This window comes from Oncorhynchus nerka, linkage group LG27 (assembly GCF_034236695.1).
Source record: "Oncorhynchus nerka isolate Pitt River linkage group LG27, Oner_Uvic_2.0, whole genome shotgun sequence".
Taxonomy (NCBI): domain Eukaryota; kingdom Metazoa; phylum Chordata; class Actinopteri; order Salmoniformes; family Salmonidae; genus Oncorhynchus; species Oncorhynchus nerka.
The window spans coordinates 25,371,653-25,383,231 of NC_088422.1; the positions used below are offsets into that span (position 1 = coordinate 25,371,653).

General features: G+C 44.2%; 2 protein-coding genes across 2 annotated transcripts; one reads left to right on the plus strand and one right to left on the minus strand.

Moving 5' to 3' along the window:
• Nucleotides 1-5,698: 5,698 nt before the first annotated feature.
• bcl2l16 (BCL2 like 16) lies at nt 5,699-7,579 on the plus strand. The gene is made up of 3 exons (XM_029637503.2): nt 5,699-5,876; nt 6,183-6,818; nt 7,374-7,579. The coding sequence occupies exons 2-3, from the start codon at nt 6,339-6,341 to the stop codon at nt 7,503-7,505; spliced, it is 612 nt and encodes a 203-aa protein (XP_029493363.1). The 5' UTR covers nt 5,699-5,876; nt 6,183-6,338; the 3' UTR covers nt 7,506-7,579.
• A 1,029-nt stretch (nt 7,580-8,608) lies between these two features.
• Nucleotides 8,609-11,332, minus strand: tubb2b (tubulin, beta 2b). The gene is made up of 4 exons (XM_029637502.2): nt 11,199-11,332; nt 10,183-10,291; nt 9,961-10,071; nt 8,609-9,828 (listed from the first exon to the last, which is right to left on the minus strand). Exons 1-4 carry the CDS (start codon nt 11,253-11,255, stop codon nt 8,768-8,770), a joined length of 1,338 nt encoding a protein of 445 aa, XP_029493362.1. The 5' UTR covers nt 11,256-11,332; the 3' UTR covers nt 8,609-8,767.
• Between the last annotated feature and the right edge of the window lie 247 nt (nt 11,333-11,579).

Genomic DNA, 11,579 nt, shown 5'->3' on the forward strand with positions numbered 1-11,579 from the left:
CACCTCTCCTCCAGACACTAAATGGACCTCAATCGATTGCATAAATCCAGTCTGGTGGGAGACTGAGAACAGGTTTGGGTAGGGAAGCCATTAAGACTGGTTTGGAATAAAATGCAGTAACAGGGGAGGGAGAAGGGAGTGGATGTTTGAGGCCAGGTGGAGATAGGGAGGTATAGGTATTTTCAATTACTGTCAAATTCAGAGCAATTTCTCCTCTTTCTGCCCAGCCCTCCCTCTGTGAGGGTGATAGGAGGCTCACACAAAACAAAGGTATAGAGGGGGTGTTTTTCCATTCACTTGTCTTCTTTTACCTTTCTTAGTCATCTTGCAGCTTTCTATTGAGCTGAGTGTTTTTATAGAAAAGGTCAAAAACTTCGGTGTTTCAAGTTCTGTGTAGATAAGAAACTTCCTGAACACGAAATATACATACAAATGCATTACAGATAACAGCCAGACAGGATGGAAGGAGCATATTGTTCCAATTGATAGAGGAAAAAAACTGTTTGTGTTTCTGCTTTTTCTACTCATTACAATGTGTAGCACGCAGAGGTCACAAGATTCATCTTCCATCTTAAATCCTCTATGTTCATTTTCACCACTGGTCAAGACTCTAATGTTTCCCTTTCCTTCTTTGTCTTGATTGGGAGGCTATTTGCCGTGGATGACAGAGGATGAGTTGTGGGGATGTTATTGTGCTGTCTTTGTATGCCGTTTCTACAGCTTTCCTGTTGCTAGATGTTCTTCAAATCAAATGTTATTAGTCACACGAGCCGAATACAACAGGTGTAGACCTTACAGTGAAATGCTTACTTACAGGCCCTTAACCAATAATGCTGTTTTAAGAAAACACACACAAAAAAAGTCATAAAAATATAAAAAAATTACTTAAAGACACAAATTGAAATGACAAAAAGTAAGAGATAAGAGTAACAAATAATTATAGAGCAGAAGTGAATAACAATAGCGGGGCGATATACAGTGGGTACTTGTCACGATCGTTGTAATGAATGGACCAAGGCGCAGCGTACTTACAGTTCCACATGTTTAATAAATATGCACCTCACCAAAAACAATACAGACTGAGACGAGACGTGACGTTCTGGGCTGCTCACAGGCAGCTACACAAAAACAAGATCCCACCCAAAACAGGTGGAAAAAAGGCTGCCTAAATATGATCCCCAATCAGAGACAACGATAGACAGCTGCCTCTGATTGGGAACCATACCAGGCCAACATAGAAATGCAAAAACTAGAGTACCCACCCTAATCACACCCTGACCTAACCAAAATAGAGAATAAAAAGGATCTCTAAGGTCAGGGCGTGACAGTACCGGTACAGAGTCAATGTGTGGAGGCACCGGTGTCGAGGTAATTGAGGTAATATGTACATGTAGGTAGAGTTAAAGTGGCTATGCAAAGATGATGACAGAGAGTAGCAGCAGTGTAGAAGAGGGGAGGGGGCAATGCAAATAGTCTGGGTAGCCATTTGATTAGCTGTTCAGGAATCTTATGGCTTGGGGGTTGAAGCTGTTTAGAAGCCTCTTGAATCTAGACTTGGCACTCCGGCACCGCTTGGCATGCGGTAGCAGAGAGAACATTCTATGACTAGGGTGGCTGGAGTCTTTAACAATTTTTAGGGCATTCCTCTGACACTGCCTGGTATAGAGGTCCTGGATGGCAGGAAGCTTGGCCCCGGTGGTGTACTGGGCCGTACACACTACCCTCTGTAGTGCCTTGCGGTCGGAGGCCGAGCAGTTGCCATACCAGGCAGTGATGTAACCCGTCAGGATGCTCTCGATGGTGCAGCTGTAAAACCTTTTGAGGATCTGAACCTGCTCCTCTCTAAACCTGCTCCCCTACAGCCCCATCAATGAGAATGCGAGCGTGCTCGGTCCTCCTTTTCCTGTAGTCCACAATCATCTCCTTTGTCTTGATCACGTTGAGGAAGAGGTTGTGTCCTTGCACCACACGGTCAGGTTTCTGACTACCCTATAGGCTGTCTCATCATTGTCGGTGATCAGGGCTACCACTGTTGTGTCATCAGCAAACTTAATGATGGTGTTGGAGTCGTGCCTGGCCGTGCAGTCATGAGTGAACAGGGAGTAGAGGAGGGGACTGAGCACACACCCCTGAGGGGCCCTCGTGTTGAGGATGAGTGTGGCAGATGTGTTGATACCTACCATTACCACCTGGGGGCGGCCCATCAGGGAGTCTAGGATCCAGTTGCACAGTGTTTAGTCCCAGGGTCTTTAGCTTAGTGATGAGCTTTGAGGGCACTATGGTGTTGAACGCTGGGCTGTAGTCAATGAATAGCATTCTCACATAGGTGTTCCTTTTGTCCAGATGTGAAAGAGCAATGTGGAGTGCAATAGAGATTGCATCATCTGTGGATCTGTTTGTGCGGTATGCAAATTGGAGTAGATCTAGGGTTCCTGGGATAATGGTGTTGATGTGAGCCATGACCAGCCTTTCAAAGCATTTCATGGCTACAGACGTGAGTGCTACGGGTCGGTAGTCATTTAGGCAGGTTACCTTAGTGTTCTTGGACATAGGGACTATCGTGGTCTGCTTGAAACATGTTAGTATTACAGACTCAGACAGGGAGTAGTTGAAAATGTCAGTGAAGACACTTGCCAGTTGGTCAGCGCATGCTCGGAGTACCCGTGCTGGAAATCCGTCTGGACCTGTGGCCTTGTGAATGTTGACCTGTTTAACGGTCTTACTCACATCGGCTGTGGAGAGCGTGATCACACAGTCGTCCAGAACAGCTGAGTCTCCCATGCATGTTTCAGTGTTACTTGCCTCGAAGCGAGCATAGAAGTTATTTAGCTTGTCTAGTAGGCTTGTGTCACTGGGCAGCTCTCGGCTGTGCTTCCCTTTGTAGTTTATAATAGTTTGCAAGCCCTGCCACAAGCCCTCCCGCTCCTTGAAAGCAGCAGCTCTACCCTTTAGCTCAGTGTGAATGTTGCCTGTAATCCATGGCTTCTGGTTGGGGTATGTACGTACAGTCACTGTGGGGACGACGTCCTCGATACACTTATTGATAAAGCCAATGACTGATGTGGTCTATTCTTCAATGCCGACAGAAGAATCCCGGTGCTAGCAAAACAGTCCTGTAGTTTAGTATTGCTCACAGTGAAGCTCTACATGATTCTTTCAGGTTCCAGCAAAGACCTGAATTTTCCCCAAAAAACAACATGCGATCAAGCAGTCAAATTATAATATTCCACATTTCTGTTCTCAGACCAATTGAATGTGTTAATGTGTGTGTGATGCTGGGGAAGCTCTGAAAACCTCTCGGCAGGGAGAGAAGCAATGAACCAGTAGAAAGAAAGAGATATACATGTACATGTGGTCTTGGGGGGCAGATATAAGTGGATGAAAATGAGCGATGTAAAACACAATAATATCATTATTTCTTGCTCTCGTCAAATTGTCCATAACTGGCAAGATTTTTCCACAATATCCTTTGTTTGTATGAGAAAGACAAAACATTAAACATCCTATATCTACACTATATATACAAAAGTATGTGGACAACCCTTCATATTAGTGGATTCGGCTATTTCAGCCACAACCGTTGCTGACAGATGTATAAAATCGAGCACACGGCCATGCAATCTACATAGACAAAGATTGGCAGCAGAATGGCCCAACATCAGTGCCAACCTCACTAATGCTTTTGTGTCTGAATGTTCCAATATCTAGTGGAACGCCTTCCCAGAAGAGCGGAGGCTGTTATAGCAGCAAAGGGGGGACTAACTCCATATTAATGCCCATGATTGTGGAATGAGATGTTCGACGAGCAGGTGTCCACATACTTTTGGTCTTGTAGTCTATTTTGTTTCACCAAGGACATAGAAACTACAGTAAGCAACATACTCACGTACTCTCAAATACTTCAGCTCTCAACAAAAGCTGGTGTTGGAAAGCAATTATCTTGTAATCAGCTTGTCAGATGAAACTGTCAGAGTGATTTTGTTTCATCTGGTTAAACACTTTAGTTTCCCTGGCAGGGACTGAACCAACTTCAAAGGGCCCTGTAGCCTACAGTAAAACTCTAGACAGGAAGTTCCCCCCCTGCAGATGTTGCCACATGAACATATGAGAGCCCTGATAGCAGGTACTATCAACGATGTCACTTCCCCTGCACCCTGTCTCCTGTCTCTGAGGAGGGGAACCATGTTACAGTCTCATTGTAACGTTCTAGCATTGTCTGTTGAATGTGTTGAGGAATAATAAAGCACCTCTCTCATACGGCATCTATCAATGGGGAAGGATGAGGGGACTTGTCATTTTTCATATCTCCTTCTGCATGTACAGTATGTGCCAGATGGGCAAACACACGGAGCTGCTGACGATGCTACTTGAGCTGGTCTTTGTCTTCACTTATAAATCAACGGAGTAAACAGGACTACATGACTTAACCCTAATTGAGCCTGTAAATCTCTCTGGATAAGAGCGTCTGCTAGATGACTAAAATGTCAATGTAAATGAGTGCATCTGATAGATCCCCAAATGCTCCATCAGATTAATGGGTACGTAGATAGTTAACACACAGGCCAGTGTAGATGCACACATGAACATGAGTGCGTCATTAAGCCATACACTGTCGCAATAAGAACCCGTTCTTTTTGTCTCTTTAAATCAACAGACAATTATTTGGTTGCAATATGCGTAATCACAAGAATAAAAACAAATGTATTGAAACCCAAAATGCTTGACAATGTGTTGAAGATAAATGATTGTTTCCATGTTGCTGGTGCCATGGCCATACAATATACTGGTTGTATATACAAAGCTGCAGGGGAGGAAGTACAAAGGAAACCATTTCCTGGTCTCTGTTATTTCAATCAATTACAAACCTACAGTATTGCAAAACCATAATTTACAGTTCAATGCTGACTGCAACTCACAAGCTCAAATCTGTTTAGTGACACACCACTGCATCCTAGTGGAAGTCCAAGTGCTTGCATGCGGCTTTTATTGCCTTGCACTCCACTGGTCAGCATTATTCCTGGTGGAGAAACAGATAGGTAGATTGGCAGACTCCCATTGGAGGAAAACAATGGTCAATAGAGGATAGCCTTCAGCACCTCTTAAAGCCTACACCTCCTTACCACATTCCCCTGACTGGCACCACACAGATTACAGACAGGCTGAAAGAAGATCACTGGAAGAAACACAATCTATGCTACATCTGTATGTGAAGGAGTAGGATTGTTTTTGTATGTTTATCGTGATGCTGTGTGAGTGTGTGTGTGTTTGTGGTCTCTGAATTAAAATACCACAATCAAACATCAATGACAAATGTTCCAGAGCTAAAACTGTATAATTGTACATCTATGTAAGGCTGCACAACATCACAGTATGAAATCTGGTTTTGATGAGGGCAGAATCCAAAAAGAAACATCTCTGAATGGTTTTCAAAGGTAATAGCTCAGTGAAATATTAAACCTATCAACTGATGACTTTATTTTGGCCTGCCTCCTCTTTGACTGTCTTCACCAGTATGATCTCACAGACTGTTCAAATGAACCTGTTTCTTTACTGAGCCACACACACACTCTCTCTAAGATCTATATTTAACTTTACTTGTGTTGGAATGGAGATGTGTGTCAGAGGGTTGATGATTGTGCATATGACGCAGGAGTTCAGTGTCAGTTTCCAACAAGGCCTCTAAATTTAGCCCAGGCTAAAGGCAGCAACGAGCGGACCGGTTAGCGACCCACTCCTGCTGAACTATATACTGCTTTGGACCCGCTGTTGTTCCGCCACCTGCACCACTAATTCCTTTTTGTGTTTGTGTGTGTGTGTGTGTGTGTGTGTGTGTGTGTGTGTCTTGGTACCACTTGTGTTTTGGTGGAAGGGAAGGGGTGAGTTTTAAATACTTTCTCTGTTCATTGCTAGTGTTGTTTATTGGAAATGTGCACATTTGCTGTATTAGTTGATATTTCAGAATGTTATATTCAAATATTGTATGATATGTCTGTGTAATATGATATTAGTCTAATAAACATCCCAATGGAGTTGGAGAAATGCACAGATTTGACTAACATTAACTGAAAAGAATTCCACTTGTTTTGTTTATAAAATGTATAATAAGTGCTACATGGTTTTTTTACCCACTGTGCTGTTCAACATGTACAGTGCAGAGGTTGATGATTTCTTTGTGGTTTCAGGTAATTGGATCTCTCACCCTCGATGAGGAATTGACATTGCTGAGAGGATGGCTGATGGCAACTTGGCACAGGGACTGTTTATCTGTGAACGGCCCACTGCTCTAATGCAAGTCACAGCGTTGTGATTTGCGACAGGGTGTCAGTTAGCCGGAGGCGATGGGTCAGTCAGAGGGGCTAGAGAGCAGGGGTGGCATAAACAGCCCTGACCCCCTGGTACGAGAGGCCTATCTGATGTTACATGACTATATAAACTATGTGATCGCAGGGCCCGACGGCCACATTGGTCCACCCCCTACTGCCACAGCAGCAGCCCTGCGCCATGCTGGGGATGAGCTGCTAGTTAGGTTCCCCATCTTCTTCAGGCGTTGGCCACGCGTCTTCCACGATGTGACCGAGGCCACAGCCTGTCCCATGCTAACCGCCATCCTGGATGAGCACTTTGCCACCACCACCCCCGGGGGGCGCCGACGGGACCTGGCCTGGAGTGCGGTGCTGTCTGTGTATGTGCTGGCTGGCCAGATGGCCCTGCACTGCCACGAGAGGGGCATGGGGGGAATCCTGCCCCAGCTTAAGGAGTGTGTGGGGGGTTACGTGGAGAGGGTCATCTGTCCAGAGATTCGGGACAAGGGTGGATGGGTAAGTTTACTAGTCAAGGTTCTTCACTGGCAAAGTAAGACTAAGGCCTAGATTCAATTAGATCAAGCGTTAACCAGTGATGGCAGACAGCCACATAATGGATGTGCCACATAATGCACTCCCGTTAGAAGTTCAGAACAAGAAAGTGTAAGCTATATAGAAATAATTACGCTCCAATTATAAAATCATAAAATCAAATAATGAGGGTTTTTATCAGTCTAATTGAGGTGTAGATTACAGCTCATATTCCAGGGTTCAAACTTGGTAACAAGGCTGGCTGCATGGGATTTCTTTTCATGCGACTCTGCAGCCAATGGCAATGTCCGCTTTAGGTATAATGCCAGGAGCCGCTTGTGAATTTGACAACTCTAATGCAGATCCACCTCCGACATCGCCAAAACAAGGACATCGCTTTAATAAGGATGTCGGCTAAAGCAGATGTGATTGAATAGAGCACTAGACTACAGTTTAAAATGTTAGGTTGTCCTGTTGTTGTTGTGAATCTTAAATTCTGTTTCATTCCTGGGATCTAATCACATTTTCTGTTGATGGCAGACAGGCTTTGTGTCCCGCTTTGGGCAGAAGCAGGACTTGGAGGGCCAGGTGAAGAAGGTGTGTTGCTGGACTCTACTGCTATTGGCTACCAGCATCCTGTCCTATTTCCTGTGGAAACGAATAAAATCTTAAACACCCCCACCTGGTGACCACAATCAGATCGCTCCAAAAGTCCCCTTATTGAATAAATATTTTCCCAAAGCATATATTTTCCAACTGTATTTCAATGTCCCACTATTGTCTATTTTAAACCATTGAGGTGTGCCATCATGCTGGTAAAAACATTACCTCAGTAATAATGTGCCAGGCAGTTATGGGACTTTGCATTAGACATTGACGTAACAGTTTCAGGGCTCAACATACAATAGGCTCCCAGTATTAACCAGCCAGCTAGTTCACAACTGAATCATAATTCAGTAGAGATAAGCTTTTCACTGTGTCAGGTGTCAGCCAAGGATATTTGCACAACCGAAACCAAAATGCCCTATCCAACATATGTTTTGTTGTTGCTTAAAATGCCCCATCCAGGCAGCAAATTCTGATTATTTTTCCCTACATCAGAAAGCTTTCAGAGCTGGTCTGATTGGTCAATTAGTGAACACCAGATATGGGCTGCTTGTGTAAATGCAGACTTGTTTGTCAAGTTCAACCCATGTCATACATAAATGGACAGGCATGTTCTAATATTACTCAGACACCTTTGACGTCGTCAGCCAAATTAGCAATAAACTTCATGATCGTCTACATTTGTGCTCACCAACATCGAAATAAGGAACGAGAGAGTTTATAAACACCACTTTAGTCTGTCAACATCACAGGGGATAAAGTCCTTGGATAACTAGCATGGTTATTAGTGCTACAGGGCATGTTATGTCAGACTAAATCATAGCTTGAAATGGCTAATTCTAAATAGATTTACCATGAGTTTAGCTCACTAATCAGATTTCATAGGCATGGCAAAACATGCAAAAACCTGAGCTATGCCTCAGAGAACTAGCACGATTGTGCTGGGGAACACTGTAGCCCCTCATCTTACTATGTATAGACTACATACATCAAGGTCTTCATAAATGCACCAACACCTGCGCTACAATTATGAAACTGGTTACAATTCATTTATGTCATTTGATTGTTTTCACCACTGAACTATTGCCTAGTTGAAGAACTGGTTGTTGTCAGAATAATGTGCAACATGTGATTACTGAAGCAACCATTAAATTGAGAAATACAGCACATTAAACAAAAGAAATTTTATTGACATGTTTCTGTACAGACAAGAAATGACAGGAATAGCAGAGGTGACAAAACAAAAAGGACAGGTAACGGAACACTGGAAAGGTCAAGACTGACATGTCAGTGAATTATACAGCTTGGATGTGCACAATTACAAACATTTAGGCCAGCTCCTCTTCTCCCTCCTCTTCAAACTCTCCCTCCTCCTCAGCGGTGGCATCTTGGTACTGCTGGTACTCAGACACCAGGTCGTTCATGTTGCTCTCAGCCTCAGTGAACTCCATCTCGTCCATACCTTCTCCGGTGTACCAATGGAGGAAAGCCTTACGCCTGAACATGGCTGTGAACTGCTCTGAGATACGCTTGAACAGCTCCTGGATGGCTGTGCTGTTGCCGATGAAGGTAGCAGCCATCTTGAGGCCACGGGGAGGAATGTCGCAGACTGCAGTCTTGACATTGTTGGGGATCCATTCAACGAAGTAGCTGCTGTTCTTGTTCTGCACGTTCAGCATCTGCTCATCCACTTCCTTCATGGACATGCGTCCACGGAAGATGGCAGCCACTGTAAGGTAGCGTCCGTGGCGGGGGTCGCAGGCGGCCATCATGTTCTTGGCATCGAACATCTGCTGGGTGAGCTCAGGCACAGTGAGGGAGCGGTACTGCTGGCTTCCCCTGCTGGTGAGGGGGGCGAAGCCAGGCATGAAGAAGTGGAGACGGGGGAAGGGCACCATGTTGACAGCAAGCTTACGGAGGTCAGCGTTGAGCTGTCCTGGGAACCGCAGGCAGGTTGTGACACCGCTCATAGTTGCCGACACTAGGTGGTTGAGGTCGCCGTAGGAGGGAGTAGTGAGTTTGAGGGTACGGAAGCAGATGTCGTAGAGAGCCTCGTTGTCAATGCAGAAGGTCTCGTCAGTGTTCTCTACTAGCTGGTGGACCGACAGGGTGGCATTGTAGGGCTCCACCACAGTGTCTGATACTTTGGGTGAGGGCACCACGCTGAAGGTGTTCATGATGCGATCAGGGTACTCTTCACGGATCTTGCTGATGAGCAGGGTGCCCATGCCAGAGCCGGTTCCACCTCCTAGTGAGTGGGTGAGCTGGAAACCTTGCAGACAGTCACAGCTCTCAGCTTCCTTCCTCACAACATCCAGGACTGAGTCCACCAGCTCAGCTCCCTCTGTGTAGTGGCCCTTGGCCCAGTTGTTTCCAGCACCACTCTGGCCTGCAAAACAAGATATTGGATAAATTATTGTAGTCTAGTACTCTATTCAGTTTATGTACAGGCGACATTATGAATATGATAATAAAAAATAAAATAAAAAAAACTGTACAAATATGAAGCAGAGAGACCTACCGAACACAAAGTTGTCAGGTCTGAAGATCTGGCCGAAGGGTCCAGATCTCACAGAGTCCATGGTCCCTGGCTCCAAATCGACAAGCACGGCACGAGGCACGTATTTACCACCTAGACAACCAGGAGGAAAATAAAAGAGCAATGTCAGAACCATACATAATCAATTGGGAGAGATAAGGAATTTGACAAATGTGGTTCTACATTAAAACGAACAAGGCTTACCTGAGGCTTCATTGTAGTAGACGTTGATCCTGTCGAGCTGAAGGTCACTGTCCCCATGGTATGTACCAGTTGGGTCAATGCCATGCTCGTCACTGATCACCTCCCAGAACTGCAAGAAGAGCATTCGGATTTAGTCTACAGCGCAAAATACAATTCATATCAGGTAGGCTAATATTCCATTCAAAGTGTGATCCGTTAATCAAATGCGTGGTAGGCCTATGCAATTAGATTGTTTCAATATTCCATTTGATCACGTCAAAGGATCCATTCGACTATATTGCATGGTTCGTTATAGGTACATAAAATATATGGTTGGGTATCTGGAATGAAAATCTCCCTCCCGTAAAATTCCGCGCGCGCGGCATGACCTCCGATTGGCTGAAATCCATTATCAATGGTTTTGAAAATGTCGAAACGTCACTTGATGAAACACCGCCCGCATCTGCCAAAAACCGGGCGCGGCGTGCTATCAATGATACGAATGTGGGTCATAATATGGGATTGAACAAATGGCCCATTTCCCCCCCAATAAATATGTTTATTGCGACAATAACCGAAATGTAGTCGCTATTTAACAGATGACTTGGAATATGGCATCACGGAGGCCTACTTCCCCCTTTGCGCATTGCAGTAGGGCGAGTAAATAGTGGTTATCCATACCCACATTTAAATCGATCAATTTTACATTTAATAAAACAATTTCTTAATACACATTTATGTATATTGTCTCACTCGCCAGTAGTCTAGTTTAAGGATAATTCCAGTCCAAATAAAACCGGACGAATAAAAATAGAGTAACGCATAAAAATAATACCAACGCTTTTTCTTCTTCTTCCCCCTCACCCATCAAAACAATAACGGTAATCAATATAGGTTAGGAATATTAATTGCTTGCATTTCCATTAACAATACAGTTCTTTGGGTGTGGTTAACTGGACACGCATACAAAGAAACTGCGATTTTACGCAGTTATTTATCGCACGATTTGCATCAAATTAATAAAACAGATGACAAACCTTAGCGCCGATCTGGTTTCCACACTGTCCAGCCTGAAGATGCACGATTTCCCTCATTTTTACTTTGAAGGTAGAACAACTCTTATGCCAATAAAAACCAGTGGCTTGGCGTCCTTTCTTAGAGTGCGGTAAAAGAATGGTCTCCCTGACTATATAAGAGAACTCTGTGCCCGCCCCTTAGATTCTATGTCACCAAATCTGACAAATCTATTGGCTAATATTTCTCAGGCTCAATTATTGACACACTTATAGACCAATCATATTCACAAATAATGATTTTCATTGGTCTCTTCTGTCTATCAATCAAAATATACACAACGTGTGATCCTCACATAATCTTGACGATTTGTCCTTATGCCGGCTAAAATCACATCTCATTTT

Coding starts and splice junctions, on each gene's coding strand:
- bcl2l16 (XM_029637503.2), top strand. CDS start 6,339: ATGGGTCAGTCAGAGGGGCTAGAGAGCAGGGGTGGCATAAACAGCCCT. Junction 6,819..7,373: donor TTCGGGACAAGGGTGGATGG/GTAAGTTTACTA, acceptor TGTTGATGGCAG/ACAGGCTTTGTGTCCCGCTT.
- tubb2b (XM_029637502.2), bottom strand. CDS start 11,255: ATGAGGGAAATCGTGCATCTTCAGGCTGGACAGTGTGGAAACCAGATC. Junction 10,292..11,198: donor GAAACCAGATCGGCGCTAAG/GTTTGTCATCTG, acceptor CTCTTCTTGCAG/TTCTGGGAGGTGATCAGTGA. Junction 10,072..10,182: donor CTACTACAATGAAGCCTCAG/GTAAGCCTTGTT, acceptor CTGGTTGTCTAG/GTGGTAAATACGTGCCTCGT.